The 21,327-nt window shown below is 39.8% G+C and overlaps 2 protein-coding genes across 4 annotated transcripts in view; one reads left to right on the forward strand and one right to left on the reverse strand.

Annotated features, from left to right (window-relative positions):
• The window catches only part of cables2b (Cdk5 and Abl enzyme substrate 2b), a 37,782-nt gene extending 17,475 nt beyond the window's left edge, over positions 1-20,307 (forward strand). Inside the window, exons 2-10 of the mRNA XM_042491551.2 lie at positions 690-785; positions 5,719-5,796; positions 7,607-7,715; positions 7,840-8,008; positions 9,565-9,662; positions 11,286-11,392; positions 11,576-11,695; positions 12,459-12,543; positions 13,509-20,307. Of these exons, the coding sequence (XP_042347485.2) occupies positions 690-785; positions 5,719-5,796; positions 7,607-7,715; positions 7,840-8,008; positions 9,565-9,662; positions 11,286-11,392; positions 11,576-11,695; positions 12,459-12,543; positions 13,509-13,655 (1,009 nt within the window). The 3' untranslated portion in view covers positions 13,656-20,307. The remainder of the gene's footprint in view (positions 1-689; positions 786-5,718; positions 5,797-7,606; positions 7,716-7,839; positions 8,009-9,564; positions 9,663-11,285; positions 11,393-11,575; positions 11,696-12,458; positions 12,544-13,508) is intronic.
• LOC148188649 (uncharacterized) overlaps positions 19,885-21,327 on the reverse strand; it is a 29,720-nt gene continuing 28,277 nt past the window's right edge. For all 3 annotated transcript variants that reach the window (XM_088081719.1, XM_088081721.1, XM_088081720.1), the window contains one exon: positions 19,885-20,586. In XM_088081719.1, coding sequence (XP_087937845.1) covers positions 20,501-20,586 — 86 coding nt within the window. In that variant the 3' untranslated portion in view covers positions 19,885-20,500. The remainder of the gene's footprint in view (positions 20,587-21,327) is intronic.

The following is a 21,327-nucleotide window of genomic DNA, read 5'->3' on the forward strand; positions in this document are numbered from 1 at the left end:
CATACATGTGCTGAAGAGCTGTTTGAAGAATGTGCTCTGTGTCTTTATGTGCCATGAGATTATGCATGTACCCTATATAGAAATATGAGTGTGTGGACTTATATATGCACACTGTGCATAATATGGAATTTTAGCTAGTGCGTGTGTGCGCGTGCACGTGCGTGTGTGTGTGTGTGACTCTGTGCTGATGTTGTAATGTTATGTAAGTGCTGTGATGTCAGTGAGTTGAGCTCCTTGGCCTCATTTCATGTTGAGGCCTGTTGTTTTAATCCGCAAGGTCGAAACAGCGGCACAACCTGGCACATAAGCTGACCTTCAGCAGACGGTCACAGGGAAACACGCATTAACACACACACACACACACACACACACACAAACAAACACAAACACACACATGCTCAGCTTTGGTGACGCAGCAGGTTTTTGATACAGCTTGGAAACAAAGAGATGCAAAACCTAACGTTTCTTTTAAAGCACAGAAATGACTAAACTCCCTAATAAAATGATCTTCATGAACTATTGAATATTATTCCATATTATTTGTCAACAGGTAACGGTTAGTGAGAGTGGTGTGTGTTCTTTGCTGATTTAAAAAAGCTTTTGGTAACACAAGCATCCATACTGATGATTGACTGGAGTGAGAGAGATACCCTTTATTAACTTTTATATCTGTCATTGTGTCTCTGTAGGACTCGGAACCTGTCTGGCGGCTCTCCCAGACCTCGACACACCAAGAAGATCCACTTCATCAAAAACATGAAGCAGTACGACACAAGAGGCAGCAGGTGGGACACACACACACACACACACACACACACACACACACACACACACACACACACACACACACACACACACACACACACACACACACACACACACAAACACAATTCTGTAGTTGCTTTTGTCTATAACATTTTAATCAATATTAAAGAGTAAAACTAGTAATATAAACTTAATCAAAAGTCCTATGCTGTTGCCAGCCTGATAACATAGTGGCTGCGATAATCACTTTTTAAAGGTGAAAGCTGAAAATAGCACACATCACATCATTCTGCTGCTGCAGCCAGTGATTTTCCAGGTGTAGCAGGATGCTGATCCCTCGTGATCACCGCATGCAGAGTTACAGAACAACAGCTAACCACAGCAGGGTCAGGGCAGGGGGCCTACACTTTTGTAAACTGCCACACGGCTTTTTGAAGCAATTGCAGCCACTCTTTGTGCAAGTTCCCTTTAAATTTTTGAAGTTTTGTTCAAATTTGTTCTGTTTTTGGAGACCTGTGTTGTGAGGGGCCAGAGCTCCTGCCCGGGTCTAATGGTGTGTGATGGGGGTGTTTCGCGCTGCAAGTTGACAAGGGCTGTCCCACATACCATTTTCTGTGTGTGCAGCCTTTACTCTACAGCAGGAGCTGAGCTGCTGTGTCTTATGAAGCCTGGACAGTGTCATTGTGTCCCACTCTTCCTCTATTGTGTTCTATTCTTGTCCTTCCTTGCAGAGTGTATAAATCAAACCTCTGGGTCAAACGAACACAGGCGTACTCAGCAGATAATAATAGACTGAGGGCTGATTGTTTTAGAATAGATCCAGCTAAGAGCAGCTGAGCTGCTGTTTTTCGTTTAGCCAAGTCACCATGTCATCACGGAGTGGAGACAGCAGCTTACAGAGGAAAGTAAATGTTAGTGCTCTCCTGGGTCGTAACTCTCCTTTGGGCCCTGGGAGATTTTACATGGGTCAACAAGAAGTCACCAATAAAAAAGTATGAATCTCTATGTTAGTAAAAGCTTCTGATTGTAGCAGTGCTGCAGTTTTTCAGTGCATTAGTAGAAATGTAAAAATTCAATTAGGGCTGTTGGCGTAATGCATGAATTTATTTATTTATTAATTGTGTTAATCGCTGGCTGACATTGTCATATTTAAGAGGCTGTACTGGCGTGAGCTGTAAAGCCAGAGTGATGATACCGGCATCTTATGAAACTATAAGTCCTGAGGAATCGGATGATACCAACCATGTCATGCTAGCGTTTCAGCTCCAAAGTTAGGCTAGATTTCTCCAAAAAAAAACCCAGCATGATCATTTTTGTAAATTAGCAGTCCTCCTTACTTCAGCATATTTACATTTCACACTGATGTTCATTAATATGCCATGTTCCCTTTAAATACACATTGAATAATAGACCTCTGACCTGAAGATATCTGAATGAAAATGAGTTTTTATGGATCGCTACACCTCTAATTTCTGAGTAGGTTAACTTATCCTTTAAACCCCCCCCCCCCAAAAAAAACCCCAACTAATTTAGACATGCTGCGAACATGCCTAAAAAAAAACAGCCTACGATTTTAAAAGAACTGCTGTAAAACAGTGTTTCTAACTTGTGGCACGTGGGCCAAATCCAGCCCGCAGCAGGGTGCTGTGTGGCCCACCGAACATTTTCTAATTCACAATGAAAAAAAATTCACTTCCAGTGGAGAGTTTTTTTGTACTTTCAATGTAAATAAGGTGTCAGGGTGCATAATAAAGACGTTTAAACAGAGCTTGTTTATGATAAATAACGTCCGGAGAGCATCCCTCAGATCCCCCAATAGAGGTCAAGGTTAATTCTTATTTATTTTATATAGTAATCATGAATGGTTTTGCCCTGCCCTCCACTTTTTTTAAGAATATATTTAATATTTTTAAAATAAAAGTTAATAACATAAAGTCACTGGCTTCAGTTACTGTACTAGATATTGTTGAATTGTCCCACACTTTTGTGTTTTCTGCATCGACGGAGAGTTGATTTAAAAAGTGTTAAACGTCTTTAGATGTTTGACTTGTCCTCCTTGATTTTCTTGCGATTCCTTGTGTAGCTCAGTAGTTGTGACCCTGGGGCCACGGGTCCAACTCCCGGTGGGATCCGTCCGCTGTGTTTTTTAAGGTGAAGATGAAATAATGTGCCTCCCGTGTTTGTGAAATGTGCAGTAAATAATAAATGGATGTGTGGAGGGGACAGAATCCCCAGCAGAGTCACGTTTCCAGTCGGCCTGCTGCGATGCTGTTTCCACTGAACTCCCTGGCGACTTCCTGCTCCTCTTTTTCCCATGCATCATTGGGAACAAGCAGTGTGTACGTGCGTGGGTGCGTGTGCATGTCACTGGCACACACAGGCAACAACAACATTAAATCCAAACTCGTAATCTGTCTGATGGGATGGAGGAGGAGGAGGAGGAGCAGCAGGGACAGAAGAGGACAGGCAGTCTCTCACAGTTCACAAGCAATGTGCCCAAATTTAAAGTAATGATTTATTCACAGAAAAATCTCACATTGATGTCCAATTTTCCAGCAGACGGATACATATTTAGCTCTTGTGAGAACTAAACTTTGAACCGCAGCGCTTCATGTAGTTTTCTTTCTTTCCTCCTTTGAATGATAAATCACTTTATGAGACAGCCCTACCTGCTGAGATGATGAATAACAGCCAAAAGATGAGATTGTCTCTGTTTATTCTAGGATTAAAGCATACTGAATCCTCCACTCAGTCAGATCCTCATTAAAATGTACTGTTTGTTTGAGCAGAATCGTGTCACGCCTGCAAAAATAACCAGTGTTTGGATTATCTATCTGCAGCCTGTCTTCATAAATTTATCCCAGTGTGACTTTTAAACAAACTAAAGAATACAAGACTCTACTTCAGCTGCATCTTTATAAAGATCTGACACTGTCATTAAATCTGATTTGGATTTATGTGAACTGAGATAAAATCAGGTCACTTCACATCATAAATCAGGTGGATGAGAAAACTCAGACTAGTTCCATGAGTATTCCCAACAGCCACTGATTAGCAGCCTTTCGGTGGGGATGTAAATCACCAGTTTCATCACGATACAATATTACATCGATTCGTTGAAAAGCATTACAAAATCTGCAGATATCGTAAAGTCTGCCACGGTACAATTTCAATTCCTTTCGAATTAGCGGCCTGCGATAAAAACATCACATCGATAATAATAAATAGTTGTGACTGGTTAAGTGCAGTGACACAAATCAAACAGAGTCCCAGATTTAGCAGGCTTTTTCAGCTGCATCGACACAGTCCACAGCAGGTTTTAAGATCCGGGTTTGCTCCTTTAAAGCTCGTAATTTATTTGCTCATATAGTTTAATCCAGGTTATGTAACAACTTTAGTAGATTTACTGCTTTATCTGCCAGTATTCTGATTAACTGCAGAGCTGGTTGGTTTCTTCGGTGGTTTGGCTGAGTTTCCTCCAACCGTCTCAGGACTGACTCAGTGCTGGGTTTTTTTGTGTGGCCTGATCTTTAAGTGTAATAGTGTCAGGGAAACCGAGGGTCAATGATTCAAGGTCTCATAGTGGCTGCATATAAGACCTCTGTGTACATATATAAGATGATTCATCACAAACATGATACACTCAGAGATAATTGTGTTTATATTTTCACACACTGTGAATCATCCGCAGTCTCTTTGGTGCCTGAGCCAAAGATAATGACTGTAAACATTTTTCCTCTGAGACACAAAGCAGGCGAGCGACGTGCCGTCTGTGCCCCGCTGGGCTTTATACTCCCATAAAAAATGCACGCACTCTGTTCCAGTGAAACCCCATTATAACATGTTGTTATTAAGCAGAGTCTCCGGTAAAGGTTCAGGTGGAACACTTGGGTCAATTAGGAAAGTGTTAAGTGTGTGTTTTCATGTGTTGCCAAAACATTCAAGTCCCTGCTGAGGAGCGATGTGATCTGTTAAAAAAAGAACGTTTCTTTAAGTTTTTCTCAGACTGTTAGCAGCTTTATGTCGGAGCGCAGCACTTCATGGGTTTTACGTCCACCTACTGAACATGTGCTCACATAATAGCACTGCGAGGTACTGCCAGATGTCCCACTTGTTCTCAGTACACTTTTATTGGGTGTGAACTTCACGGGAAAAAAACAACTATTTTCACAGTAAACGGGACTTGCCAGTAGCAGTGCTCTAACAATTACTGTGTCTTTTTGGTTATCAAACACACATCTATTCACTGGAGATTCTCACACATGAGTCGGTTGTTAAAAACAACAGTTCAGACTGAGATTGGCAAATCAGGTGAAAAAAAATATTACGAAAACATGTTTTTTGTTTTTTGTTGTTGTTTTTAATGTGTGTATGTCAGAGTTGGAAGTTAGCACCAGCCAAATGCTGGTAAAATGTGCAAGTGGCTGCTAGATTTGCTTTATTCACAAGCTAAAAAAAACAGTAGTAATCTATTGAGTGGCAGGTGGACAAAAAAGTTAATTTCTGACCCTGGTGTATGTCTCTTTGTGTCATTTTGTGCCCCTTTTGTGCTCTAAATTTGGACGTTTTTGTGGGTCCTTGAACACAGTGCAAGCAGAGCTTTTCTAAGGTCTTTGGTTTATTTGAATTAAGGGTATTTGTTGCACATGGAGTAAATAAAACATTTTAATAGATTTCACCTATCATCTAAAATCCATATCATGCTTAACTGTCATGTACATTGGTGACAGTTTTTAAACCATAGTAAATACACGTCCACACGGGAAAATTAGCTGAGTAATCTCTGTAATATACACAATGGTTAAGAACAGTTTGAAGTTTTTGATGAAACGGGAAAATCGAAATAAAATGTGCTACATTTCACACTGCCGATTCCTTTTTTCCCCTTAATTTATAAAACAGTCAGCTGGACAGATGTAACCTCTAATGTGTGTGTGTTTATTTATGTTTCAGGATCGTGTTGATCTGTGCAAAGAGATCTCTGTGTGCTGCCTTCTCTGTTCTGCCCTACGGAGAAAGCTTCTACCTCAGGTATCACACACACATGCACACACCTTCAGGTCAGTGTCATGTCGGAGGAAAGAGTAGGAGGGGAGGGGTGCGAGAAAGGGAGGAATAGTTGTTTATCTGGACCTGATGACAAACAAGTAGGAGAGATTCAGGATGATTTTCACATGTGCCTCAGAGCCTCCTGACATCATCCGAGGACTTCTTGACTGGTGACGCACGCACACACACCCACACACACACACACACACACACACACACACACACACACACACACACACTGTCATTATCACATGTGAACTTCCCCTAACATAAACGCTCAATTCTTTATAGACACTAAATCAGATAAACATGGAGCAGAATATACATTTATCATGTCTGCCTTCTCTCTCTCACACTGGGCAGGCATTGTTGTGTTAAATAACGTCTCACCTCTGTTGCTTACACGATGCCGGCATGCTATCTAAACTCACACAGCTGCAAAGTAAAAATGCAAAGGTGGTATAAAGAAGCCACTTTGTAGCAGCTCTATGGTGCAATCTCTGTGTAAAAAAAAAAAGGCTTCTGACTCTTAACACATACTCACACACACTCAGTGATATACTGTGTAAACACAAAGCTGAAAATACAAATGTTATTACAGTTACGTAAACATCTCCTAATCACTTTGTCTCTGTCAGTTCACACACACACACACACACACAGACAGAGCCTCAGATGATAATCTAGAGCAGTCCTTGTACATGGTAACCATCACGTCTCACTCTACACTACAAACGCACATTGTAGGAAGTATTGGTATACAGGCAAAAAACTAAGCTGTTATGTGCACAGAGATTGTTCTAAACACATATAAAACTTGCTCCATCTTTCTCTGTTGTCTACACACACACACACACACACACACACACACACACACACACACACATTAAGTAGATGTGGCAGCTTGAGTGTCACAGGTCTTCTTGGGTTTTTTTTTGGTTCCCCACAGAGGAAGTGAGCTCAGGCATGACATTTCCAGTTTTATCTTGTAGCTGATGCTGTAGTTTGTAACTGTGAAAGTTAAGCAGAACATGTAGCTGTGGTGGAAAGTGAACTTTGACCTTTAACCCACAGGACACCACATGTCACCCTGAATGCTACAAACAGGGAGATGTAGGGAGGGATGATAACACTTTGAAGAAAAAAAAAACATCTGCATAGTTTTATCTGTAATTATCAGAAGACTGTGGAGGATGCTGCTCATATGTGTGATTTTGGCCAACGATATGAAAATGATTTAAAATCTTTAATATACTATATCAAAGAAAAAGTGTTTACGTGGGCGCAATTTCATTGTTCCATGTCAAAATGTTTGAATTCATTTGCAGCAGCTGCTCGTTTCAACCATCAATCTGACCTGATCAGATAAGCTCTGATCAGCCCCCCCCAATCAATTTCGATATAACTTTTCCAAATTAAAATATGAGTCCATTCCGCTCTTATTCTCCGTCAATGTCTCCGCCCGTGTCCGCTGGCTCTCATTATCCGCCATTGTCTCCGAATGTCCACTCACTCTCATTCTCCACCGATGTCTTAGCCGGTGTCTCCAAATGTCCACTCGCCCCCCGGGTAGTCACAAACTGCTGCTGAGAAAAAAAAGACCTCATGGAGCGTTACACCTGCACTGCTTTCACTGACCAGCTAAATCCGAATTTATTGAGGGGGAATTTGATTTAAATGGCTCATGTCACTGTACATCAGTCGATATTACTGGGAAATGTGTCACAGTACAGAATCTAAAGACAACTCTCTTCTCCAGTCACCTTAACCACAGCTGTCTCTCTCTCTCCAGTGACCCCACATTAAACCACCCCAGGAGGAGGCACTCGTCCGGAAACATCTCCACCACCCTGGAGATGCTGCCGGGGCTGGAGGGCTTTCAACTGGACACCTACGGCAGGGTAGATCAACACACAACCGCTAACACACATTCAGACCTCACACAGGTGGATGTTTCAGTGATCCGGTGGAGTTTCCCAAGTTCAGATCCTCTTCATTCATCTCTCTCCCTCTTTTCTGTTTCAGTCGGTGTCCTACGCACAATTCCTGTATCCCACCAACGCCCTGGTGAGGCAGAAGCCGTCATCGACCAGCGACTTGTCGTTGCAGATTCCCGTTTCCAGGAGCACGCACAGCATGCCGGGCAGGAGCTGCCCCCCCAGCAGACTGAACAGCACTGTGGGACTGGACCTGGGTAAATACACACACACACACACACACACACACACACACACACACACACACACACACACACACACACACACACACACACACACACACACACACACACAAACACATTTTTCTGTAGGCAAACCCGGAAGCTAACGCCCTGGTTCCCTATTCAAAAAGACTATGGGATTTTTCCATTGGATTATTGCAGAAAATAAGCTCTGTGGTTAACAAACGTTTGTGATACGTTACAAGATACTTTTCACAAAAAAAGACAACTTTCAGGATTTTTTAAGGCCAAATGTAACTGACAAAAGTAAAAAGCTATGATTAGGCTATAAACAAAGCTACATCACGTCTGAGTTGTCCCCACTGCGATGCTGTAACGCCCCGCTCAGTGCAGATCAGCGTGATGACGTTCTGTACGCTCATTTAGCCGCTTTTTAGCATCTGTGCACATGATCAAAGAAGTTACCCCGAAATAAGCAAGCAATAAGCAATAAGCATTAATTTTTTAAAAAAGAAGAAAATTTCCAGGAAAAAAGTGCCTAAATGTAATTATTATTCTGTAACATAATTTGTTGTCTTTGCTGCTGAGGGGGAGATGTGTGTGAAGCATCCCTGTTTTCAGAGACATGAATGTAAACTGTAAATGTAGTCTGACGAGTGTGCAGAGGCACACAACCACAAAGCACTGATTCTAAGTGTACCCCTACAATTTGTCAAGTTTAGTTTAGTTTTAGGTTATTATTTGTGTGTCCGTTTAAGTGGGAGAAAGGGGTGTGATTGTGGCTGCAGAGAGAGTAAAGAGGATGAAAAGAGACAAAGAGAAAACAAACAGACGAATGGGATGAAAAGATGAAGAGAGCAGATGTGTTTGAGTTCTCTTTAGATTTAAAACATGTTTTTACGTATGTGCACACTGCCTATCTAGTGCTTCTGCTGTCTATAAACACACACACACACACACACTGTGACAGAGCCCTGTATTAGCCTCTAAACCTCTCTCTCTAATCCGAAACCTTTCATTATCACAACACAGCTGTGTGTGTGTGTGTGTGTGTGTGTGTGTGTGTGTGTGTGTACACGTACACGTACATGCACGCGTGTGTTGATAGCAGGTTTATATTTTTAGTCTTGTTATGACGTGTCTCTTCAGTCTCTGAGGCTCCGCTCTTGAGGCTGCTGTATTCACACTTCATATGATGGTTAACAACAAAAACTACCAGAAATCGTGAGCTTATGTTCAGTTATGAAACTGTGTGATATCATAATGGCTGGGCAGTGTGAACGGTTTCATATTGGTTTGATAGTAAGCCAAACACTAGCTAGAGGAGTTTACTGAATTATATATATATATATATATATATATATATATATATATATATATATATATATATATATATATATATATATATATATATATATACACACACACATATAAAGGACAAATGTTATTGCTGCAAAGTGCGCAAGGTGTTGGCACATTACTTTACAAAACAGGATACTTTGAGTATTGTGATTCCTCTGACTTTAGTGTGTGTGTGTGTGTGTGTGTGTGTGTGTGTGTGTGTGGTCCAGGTCTCGAGGATGTGACGGACTACGACCCAAATATCCTCAGTGACCCCCAGTGGCCTTGTGGGAAACACAAGCGTGTGCTGATCTTTGCCTCCTACATGGTAAGAAGACACTGAACACATATTGTTATCCCAAGCATGTGCTGCGCTACATATTTTAGTGTGTCCTGAAGTGCACAGACAGTCACTGTATTTTTGTACCTGCAGTAAATATCCAGCAGCCTCGTGTGATGACAGATAATGTGGTGATGGTTGTTTTGCTTCTGCCTTTGTTTTTTACCTCTGAAAGTAGTTCGTTTTTTTAAGTGATATGAAATAATTATCTTCATACACTTCATCCAAATTATATATATTTAAATAATACAACATTAGTTGTTTAAGAGCAAAATTGCACATAGGTTTTGTCCGATAGCAGAAAAAAAATGTAAGCGACAGGCAGAGAAAATAAAGAAAAGACGACAGAAGTGTGGAGGAGAAAGAAGGACTGAGGATTATAGACCTCCCAGAACAGAATAATCACTACTGAGAAAAGACACACACACACACACACACACACACACACACACACACACACACACACACACACACACACACACACACACATACACACACATCAACGTAATGATCCTATAGGCAGCAGCTTAGTTTTATCCCTCTGCTGAGATGAATTAAAAACTACGGACACACACACACACACACACTCTTTATCATTACTGTTTAATCCATCAGAGGAGATTACTGCTGAGGTGGGCTGCTTTGTCACTGATCTTGCTGTGTGTGTGTGTGTGTGTGTGTGTGTGTGTGTGTGTGTGTGTGTGTGTGTGTGTGTGTGTGTGTGTGTGTGTGTGTGTGTGTTAGCATTACACAATGTGATCTCACCACCTATAGCATCACCTCTCCATGACCCACACATACACACTATGAACACACATACAGACCAGCACGAATAAACAGGCACAAAAACGTGACAAAAATAGCCTCTTCCTGAAACTGTCTTAAAAATGCTATGTAATAATATTATTTTCCTTTTTTTTTGTTTTAATCTTTTAACCAGCTTCTGTCCAGATCATAGATAGATAAGATTTAAAAAAAAATGTTATCTCATCCCCCTAGAGAACAAAAATGTAATCTTAACAAACTATAAAGAATAATACAATATTATTTTCCATTTTTTGCAGTAAAGTCTTTTAACTAACTTCAAACCTGAACATTATTACAGAATATGCATTTATCTATAGAAGAGTTTTTACCCTTCAAATTCTGAATTCTAAGTGTAGAAACTGACATTTAAAATCAGCACTAAAGTAGAGACCAGAGACTGAGTTTTTGTGGTGCCTGCTGTGCACTACATGTAATGAGATGAATAGTAGGAGCACCTGTATGTATGACTGTATTAAAAAACATACCTTTGAAATTCCTATATACTTTAGCATGCTGTTATACTGTGATACCTACAAGTCTAAAAGGCACACAGATACACTGATTAGAGATCGCTGTGCTGTTGTGTGTGTGTGTGTGTTCATATGAAGCAGCAGTCGAGAAACAAATACTCTCCGTGTTTGCTCCCTCGTAGGTTTCATATACGATCACCGACCACTGTTTTACTCTTGAATGTCACTGCTTACACTTTCACGTGACTTCAAATTGATTCTTTCCTCTGTTTATGAATTCCTCTCCTCCTCTGCCTTTTCTTTCTGTCATGACTTCTCTTTTTTAACCCTCCAGACGACAGTAATAGAATACGTCAAACCGTCTGATCTGAAGAAAGACATGAACGAGACATTTAAGGAGAAGTTTCCTCACATTAAACTCACCCTCAGCAAGATACGCAGGTAAAGTATCTGACGTTAAACAATTTAATACCCTCAGGAGTCTGAAACTCTCAGAAATTTTAATATTATGACAAAATTGGTTTTTTTTATGCAGTACAGATGTTTACACTTCCCTAACACTCCTGTATGGAAATGCATCATATAAAAACTTTCTTTGACTTTGTGACTTTCTGTGCCTCACAGTCTGAAGAGAGAGATGAGAATCGTTGGGGAGGATTGCGGCATGCAGCCCGTCACCATCGCGATGGCGTTTGTTTACTTTGAGAAGCTGGTGCTGCAGGGTCGACTCAACAAACAGAACAGGTACTTTGACATCTGATCCTCATAAAAACATGCTCGTTCACGCTGAATACTGGCATTATTTGACAGTTTAGGTGATTGCGGAAAACTAAAAAGTAAATTCATGCTAACCACAAATATACTCAGGAGTGCCGTTTGTCAACAACTCAGACGTCTTTCTGATGGTGCAGACTGATCTAATAATTAATATACAGCGCTGACTGACTGCATTCATCTGCAGTGGTTGCATACAGTAACATAGATTGATTCCATGTTGGTTTAACTTATTTTATTATTTTTTTAAAATTTTTTTGGGTTGTCCATACGTACGTACGTCCCAGTCTTGTCAACCCGATATCACAAGAACAAAACAGGTATCCCCTTTCTCGTAAAAATGCGACTTTATTCTCACAAATGTCTCTTTATTTTCTTGTAAAATTACGACTTTTTATTTTAATAAAATTCAGACTTTTTTCTTGCAAAATTACGACTTAATTCTAGTAATATTATGATTTTTTATCATAATATTACAGTTTTATTCTCAAAAAAATGTTTTTCCTCAGTGTGGCCCTGAAACTCTGTTGTATAATACAAATGGGACTGTTTTGTGTAGATTTTTGATAAAGATGTTTGCGTTTTACTTTGGATGTTGCCTGTTGATATTGTTTAACGTTGTGTGACAGTTGGATTTTAAATAGTTGTTGAGGTACATGTGAAACACGCCTGTCCCTCCTCCATCCGTAATTCTTATGTCTTGTGAGCTCCTATTACTGCTGCTGTTTTACAGGAAGTTGGTGTCAGCTGCCTGCATCCTACTGGCTGCTAAGATCAGCAGTGACCTCAAGAAACAGGAGGTCAAACACCTCATCGATGTGAGTCACACACACACACACACACACACACACACACACACACACACACACACACACACACACACACACACACACACCGTAGGATCATGGTGGGTGCTCTGCCTGTCACTCAGCTCATGTTGCTCTTGCTCAGATGTTTGTGATGTTGATCTACCTGAGCAGGTGGAAAACGACCTGCAGCGTCTCACAGCTGCAGGACAGTTTCTGTCCTCACCGTTAACTCACGACTCTCCTCACACACAGAAGAGAACACGAGACATCAGTACTGCTGTTTTTATCAGATCCCAACTTGAAAAGTGGCATTTTTAACTCATCGCAGATATTTCAGTACACATCTGACAGCTGATACGTCACAGAAATCAGAGCAAATTTATTTTAACTGTATAATTTTCCACTCGATACATGTCTTCCTTATTTCTTAATTACCACATTTAAGGGCTCCTCATCAAAACATGATTAATAAATCACAAACAATTCAAATGATCGATTTATTGTTAATATCAAATATTGATGAAAAAAAGACAAACATGCTATTTTCAGCTTCATCATTGTGAGAACTTCTTTGTTTTATATCATTCAAATGTAATATTTTGTGATTTTGTCAAACATCTTGCACATTAAAAAACTTATCAGTTAGTCTGAAAATATAACAGAAAAATTCTTCCATATTTGTATCGAGAGTTTCGAGGCAGAGGGTGTTTTATGCTGCACCGGTTGTACAGCTGTCATATTGAATCATACTTAATCATCATTCATTCAAATCTAACACTCTTTATTTTTCACAGGATTTTCACTCCAAAAACTGCTGACATGATTTTACTGATGTCACCGCTAAATTTAAGCTTTACAAAAATCACAATATTACAGGCCAATTAAAAAGAAAAAAATAAAATAGCAGTTTAGTTTTACCACAGAAAGACAGAAATCACGGTGTTTGTCTCATTCTGTGATTTCTGTGTCTGCAGAAACTGGAGGAGCGCTTCAGGATCAGCAGGAGGGAGCTGATTTCGTTTGAGTTCACCATCCTGGTCGCCCTGGAGATGGCGCTCTACCTCCCTGAGAGTAAAGTCATGCCACATTACAGGAGGCTGGTGCAGCAGCAGCAGTCGTAGCAGCGACACACTGACTCCCAGCACCCTCCAGCTCCACACTGTGACGGACGGCTCCTCCTGATGCCTGGCTCAGAGGCACCGAGGCACTGCCTGCTCACGCCGCAGACACCAAAGCTCATCCACGCTGTGACGGCAGTACGACAGCAGGCCTGGCTGAACGGCGCAGAGAGTAACATCGCCTTCTCTCCTCCCCCAAACACCAAAGTGACAACACACTGTGACTGACGGTTCAGCAGCAGGATCGGTGCCTGGCTCAGCGGCACTGAATCATAAGGTCAAATTCACAACGCTCAAAATCACAGCTTTCTTTTGGTGTTTTTGTTTGGTTTTCACACATTTGGCTCTCTTCCTGTTGGTTTATCAAAGAGTTCCTTCACCAGCTCCTCTGCAGAGATTTTAATCATTCAGCTGTTGATCACGACTCGATTGCTGATTGAAACTTGCACGACAGATTGAGGTTATTTTGGTTAAATTTGAGTTTTGAGTTTTAAAATCTGTGCAGTTGATCAGGTGAGATACATCCTGGCCCAAAAAACGACCCTGCAGCTGTTCATCTTTCAAAGGATAACGTCACCATTTTTCAGTGCGGAAAGAAATTTAGTTCCAAAAAAATCTAAAGAGAAGTTTTCAAAGACGTTTTTTAACTTGAAGGTACAGCTCGGGTTTTTTGATGTTGGGCGGTATCTGGTGCTTATCCACTGTCTTTGTACAGCGTACAGTAGACGTCAGTCGGCACGACCCCAGTTTGGAGAAAGCAATCTCCTGCTGTGGTCGTGGTCAGCAACAAAATATTTTTTAGCCTCCTTAAAAAACATCCACCTAAACACAAATCAGTATCAGCTGAAGTATACCCTATATTGAGAAACAAAGAGTTTCCTCTTTGAGGACAAATAAACTGTTTTCAGGACTTTGTCTTTTCACCAGACAGTCTGTTTCGATGGGGAAACCTTTTATGGATTCAGTTTTTCATCTACTCTCTCGTCAAAGCCACAGACTCCATTAAGAAAATAATAATTTTATCTTGTCAAACACAGGAGCTGCTGGTCCTCTGCTGCTTAGGGGCGGGTGATATATCAAATGTACTCGAGGTATCGCGGCTTGTTCCACGTGTGATATTTAAAATTACTATATTGCGAACATGCAGTATAAATTGTTACTTCAGAATTATGAGCCACCAGCTTTTTGGGTTCTCCTGCTTTCTCCTACGGCTCTCTGCCACTCGCAGACACACACAAAGCGGGGCTTTTGCAGAGCTCCAGACCGTGAATATTTAGTTACATTTTGTGACCATGGGGCACTACTGCGATTTGTAAATACTGTACTGTGAACTGGAGAGTTTAACAGCACTGCAGTAACAGTCTAACTTAATGAGTGGTTGTGGCGATAGTGCGAGCAGGTGAGGCGTGTTTTCGTATCTGCAGAGCTCCAATCGTGACTATTTAGTCACATGTTGCAACTACGGAAGTAATATACGAGCTGTAGAGCTGTTGGTTTGTTGCCTGCTCACAGTGAATGAATCCTCACAGTTAAAAGCGCCGCCGCATCTGTTTAACTGTCTGCTAACATCCAGCTGTTGACTGGAAGTTTCAAGTTCACAGCGAAAACATCGACACTTCCAGCCTGAGACGAGCCAGGTCCTTCAAAATAAAAGCACCATGGGTCCCGCTTTGATTTAAAGATAAAAATACTTTTATATTATTTTTTTTGGCATGTTTAAGCCTTTGTTAGGTAGGCCAGATGAGTGTGAAGGGGGGAAAGAGTGGGGATAACATGCAGCAAAGGGCCTCCTGCGGGAGTCGAACCCGAGGCTGCTGCAGCAACACTGACTTTGTTCATGGGGCGCCTGCTTTATCCACTCAGCCACTGACGCCTCAATGTAAAGTTTCATTTTAAAGTACTTTTCTTAACTTTCTCAAAACCACATTTTATCAAATGTTATTTTAACAGTAGTGTATTCACCTTTATTATACCACGGTAGCTACTTCATTTTAACTTAATTGTAACTGCAGGTCATTCAGTAATTTTGTATTTAAGTAGTTACCATTAGTTAAAAGGACATTTAAAAATATCAATATATATATATATATAGTGTATTGCAATACAGTCATGAAATATTGCAATATTATTTTAATGCCGTATCACCCAGCCTTAATCTGAACTAACCCTTTAAATGCTAAAATGACACAATAATACAAACTGTTTAACCGACTGAGGCAGCGGTAGACCGGCAGCTCCTGTGCTCAGTCACGTTAAATCACTGTTTTTTCTTAGTTCTTAGAGTTTGGCTTTGGAGAGAGCAACAAAACGGCTTCATTTCTGTTGGAAATCGCTGTCTAAATCGCTGTCTAAAGGTAATTTTTTTTTTTTTTTTAGGTTTAGGTTTGTGATACACTGTCTTTGGATAAGTACCTCATACAGCCCACTTCAAAACATCTGAACTATTCCTTTAATACTCATTTGAACTGCTTTTCAAAACTCTAATTTTCCCAAGATTTTCCCCAGACCTCTTTGTGCTTTAGGTCGCCTTATTTTAGGTTTGTCGTTTCCAACATCTAAAACTGTTATGTCAACTTTGTTGCCTCTGTAGCACTGTAGACTGAAATTGGACGCAAAGGCTAAAAATAACCCTCCGTATTTGAACTGAAATGTGCTGACAGTCACTAAACACAAAGTTATGTGCATTTAAGAGCATCTTAAATCAATGTGCTGCCTGTGTTCTGCAGCTGCAGCGGAGATATTGCCAACATTTCCATATTTGTATCGAAACTTGTGTGAAATCCACTTCAAGGCGATAAATTCAGGCCATGACGGCAGTTACTGCAGCACTGTGGTGACTCTTTCTTGAGTAATTTCTCTTCTTGCTGGTGTGTTTCATCGGTCCGTCTCTTGTTCAGACGCTCGCTGGCATTAGTGTAATAAAGTCAGCACTTATTAATGATGCAGTCCTGATATTACATCTGTCGTTTATGCTCCCACTCTGTCGCTTCGTCACGGCTCTGGTCGCACTTTAATTTATCGAGGGAGACGTTCACTGCTTCACATCAGAGCTGCAGTCTGCTGCCGTCAGAAGCTCCACAGGAGCAGTTTGGATGTTTAAGTGCCTTTCCTGAGAGACCCTGAAGAGTTATTCCTCCTCTGTCTGTCTTTGGATCCAGAGATTCAAACAGACAGCTGCTTTGTTTTTTGACCTCCGTCTTGATCTCATGTTGTCGTCCCTCTTTCTCGCTGCTTTGGTGTGAACGATGAGCTAACTGCTGCTCGCTCTGCTGGTCGCACAGATGCAGCACGTCCTTTAGAAAAATTCAGATCGCACTGAAACAGATCTCGGCCGCAGAGATAGTCTCCCATCCTGTTTGCTTCTTTCACCCTGTAACACCTGGATAGATATCCGTTTTCTTCTCTTAATCCTCTGACACATTAGAAAATTAATAGAAAAAAGCCCTTTGCACAACTTGGCAAGAAATGTTCCACAAATTTAAAAAAAAGGAAAAGTTGACAAAGAAATGACCTGAAAATTAGCTTGGGGGATTAGAAAATGTCAGTGTGAAATGAAAAAGGATTTTTTATTTTCCAGCACTTTCTTGAGGTCATTTTCCCTTTTTTTCGTCATTGTTATTGCCGTTTGTTTTTTACTTTTCTTTACTTTTTTTTATAATTGTGATGTAATTTTCTTGTAACTTTTAAGTAATTTCTTGCTATTTTTTGGGGCCATTTCTTAAGTTGCTTGTCACCCTCACGTTTTTGAAAAAAAAAAAAAAAATCAAGCTAATTGCTCAGGTTTCAAAGGGTTAAAGGTCACACGAACACTGTGTCCCACTGCAAGAGTTCATGTCCGTTATGGTCAAGTTTTTAAGGTGGACTGCAAACACATGATTCATGTTTCTTGGATTGAACTCGCTGTAGCTACAGGCTTCCTCTTTTTGTCTTCACTGTGAACTTCAACCAAAAAGACTTTTCTGTTCATGAACAACTTTAGAAAACTAGTTTTCACTCCAATACTATTTATTGTGTTTTTACCGTCATAAAGGGATAAATATTTAATCCAGCAGAGGCCTCTCACGGGATCTTTGTGCCCATTTTCTGCCTCTAAAACATTGTTGTTAAGACGAGGTGGATTTTATTTGTTTTTCTAAAAAACTATGAGTGTTTTTTTTATTTAAGCTGGTGACCAGCGGTTACAGGCGGCCATGTCTGACGAAAGACGACAGCACGAACACCTCCTGTAGGGCCTCTGTTGTTTTTGCACTTTGCCTTTTTGCTTCACAATCCCGAGTCTTTATTTTGTTCACTAAGCAACAAAGGTAATAATATTTTTCTACATGAAATGTGTGAAGTATGTTATTGTATTATGAAAACTGACAGTCACTGAAATTTATTTATTGCTGATAATCCTCCAGATGAAGAATCGTGTTTTGATCTCAACAAATCAGCTATTTGAGTTTAAATCAGTGTTTTGGATTTAAAATGATTCTTCATGTGGAGATTTCACATCAATGTTCTTCCACTGATGTTTTTTTCTCTCGTGTGTTAAAGGGACTTTGTTGTGTTTGAAGTCTGGGTTCGTCTGCACCGGAGCGTCGCAGCAGGAGAGTTGATGGTGTTCAGGCGAACAGGTCCTGAGACATGGTCAGGTTTTCTTTATTTTTTTGTTTGTTTCTGGGTTTAAGTCAGGTTCTGTTAGCTCAGCAGAAATGCTCTCTTTCCCTCTCTGACTGGGCCAATCAGCAGCATCCACCATCTCTGCGTCTTTTGTTGCAAGTACACACGCGATGCCCAGTAGGAAGAGGGAAAGAGCGTTTCATTTCCATTAACCCTCAAATTGCACGAACTGAAATTGTCAGTATAAAATACGCCTAATGGAAACGCATGAATTAAAAAAATAACAAAAAAAACCTCCAATTTATTGAAAAAAGTTTTTACGCTCACAGAAGCAGGTAGAGATTCAAAAAAGCCAAATTTCACAAAACTGCAATTGAAACACTTTTTTAAGATATATATAAGCTTATATATATATTTATAAAATTCTTTTATAAAATTATTTCAAAGTTGCAGGGTGGTTGTGAAATAACACAATGGAAGTTTTCACACTCATCTGGACTAAAACTGCATTAACATGTAAGAGATGATGTAAAATGATGTTTTTGAGAGACTAACAGATTAAAAGAAGTGACTTATAGCTATTTACATCGTAAACATGGTTGTTTTAGTCCCTTTTAGCTTCTGAAATGTAAACATTTAAATATCTTCAGACAGATGGTCGAAAACAAAAAGCAGTTTAAATACAAGGTTATCAAAACAGGCAGTTTTCACTTTTAACTGATATCTTATTGCTAAAATTATTAATCAGTTTAATGCAAAATAATCTACAGATTGAGACATAATAGAAATATAAATATAGACGTCACTCTTAACTTTGAGGTGTTCAGGCAAGTTTCAAGAGTTTGCTTTATTATTATTATTTTTTTTATTGTCACGTAAATGAAAACCAGTCGCTGTTTGAAAGATAAAAGAAGCAATCAAAAAACCTTTATATTTTACAGCATACATTGTAAAATGGTCCACAGAAACATAGAATTACATCATTTGTAGTTAAGGAGCTAAAACTTGTGAAAACAACAAAGACATGTTTCTTTCAAAGAGCAGGGTTTGGGTCTCGGTTTTCTCTCCTGCTCTGATGACGTTAGTGAAGATGAACCCACGCTTCACAGTTTGCACTGAGACACTTCAGAGCAGAGTCGTATATCTAAACCGTTGTCTTTCTCACGCCCATGGAAAAGAAAAGTACATTTTGGCATTAAACAGCGTGACTTCCTTCGTCAAAGCGAACAAAATATGAAAGACATTTAAAAAACACTATTACGAGATAACTGATAAATATAAGACTCTGCTTCAGAGTGGAAACAGCACACGATCTTCCAAAGTCGTCTTCTCTACATTAGAGATTTGTTATATTGATTCTATGCAGCTTTTATTCTGTCAGCTGACCCTCCTCCTCCTCCTCCTCCTCCTCCTCCTCCTCCTCCTCAGCGTGTTTACCTGTAATGTGCCACAGCATTTATTTTCACCTCCTTTATTTAAACTGCACATGTTGTGTTAAGTATTGAGTAATCATTACTTTTTGAGAAATGTTAGCCTGTAAAAGGGAAATATTAACCAAGTGTTTGTCTTCCATTTGCAATAATTCTTTTTATAATTTGGTTCTAAGTTAAATTATTTAGACTTTTGTAAGTTGTTTTTTTTTTTTTAAATGAACATTAATGAGCCACGCAGCATTTTTGCAGCGTTGCCGTCGTGGCATTTTATGAAGTCTGTGCAAATTATTTATGGTTTTTTGGGTTCAGCTGTTGTTGCCACATGTAGTGATACAGATGAAAAGATAAATTACATTAACTTGTGACAAGAGTAGCTAATATACTTTAGGTGAAGTTTACCAACCTGTTTGCAGTGTCTTGCGCTGATTACACTGTCAACGGCTGCTGTTTACAGTGTAGTCAGTTTTATTACAGGACAGTTTGGTGTCGACCACAAGAGGAGATCATTGGATGAAAATATTCACAAAGATATTTTGTAAAAGAGAGAGACCATATACTGTTTAAACTGCCAATGTTCAATTCATGTCAGATTTATTTTCATTAAAAACATGTAAATTACAGCTTCTGTTCCAATTCATTCTTTTTCCAAAGTATTCTAAACTTTAATTTCAAACCGTCGCTGTTTTCTCCTCACATTTGGACAACGGCTGGTAGTTGGTGAGCTGGTGAGTAACTGACAGTGAATCCCAGAATATAACCCAAATACTTTCTGCTTGCTTAAATTTTGTACCTAACCAATTTTCAACTTTTAAGCTACAGATGACAGGTAACAGTGGCGTACAGATGAGGGGAAGAATCTCCGTCATGGCTGCTGTCCGAGGTCCCTTCAACCCAGAGACCTGGAGGAAGACATTACATGTGTCACCATTGGCTCGTGGCGGAACGAGACAACTACACGATGATACTGATCCACTTCAGAAAAGGTAATTTTTAAGGATTTTTTATGGTTTCTTATGCTTTAATGGTCATTTGATTTTTTTAACATACTGTGATATGACATTTCAACTGCTTTGTTAACACATCCTCTATAACACAATATAACACATTTTTAATAATGTACAGTACTATCACAATCTCTGTGAATTCTTTTATAGAAGCCTATTCATGTCATTATCATGACATTTTATAGCATTTTCTTTCAACGTGCAAGACTTTATAACACTGATCTTTCAACATACACTGCAGTGACATTTTATTGCAAGCGGTTAAAACAAAATTTTGTGAAATGGATAGGCTGCTATGAAGCAATTCACAAAGATTGTGAACACCAATACTATTGCATGGCTAAAAATGTTAAAATTTCACATTTCCCAAACCATTTGAAAACCAACAGATGGCAACAGCTTAGAATAACCTGCCAAAACACGCCATAGCAAAGAAAGTTGCAAAAAGGGCAAAATTTGGTGTGTCGAAAAAACTTTCTTTGCTATGGCGTGTCTTAGCAGGTTATTCTAAGCTGTTTCCATCTCTTGTCAGCTGTTTTTGGGAAATGCCAAATTTTGACATTTTTGCCTTACTATGGCCTTGCATTTTTTGTCTTTTTTTTTCGACATGCCAGATTATGATGTTTTTTTCTTTTG

Source organism: Plectropomus leopardus, chromosome 9, assembly GCF_026936395.1.
Source record: "Plectropomus leopardus strain MGB_pleo_1.0 chromosome 9, ASM2693639v1, whole genome shotgun sequence".
In the NCBI taxonomy this organism is placed as follows: Eukaryota; Metazoa; Chordata; class Actinopteri; order Perciformes; family Serranidae; genus Plectropomus; species Plectropomus leopardus.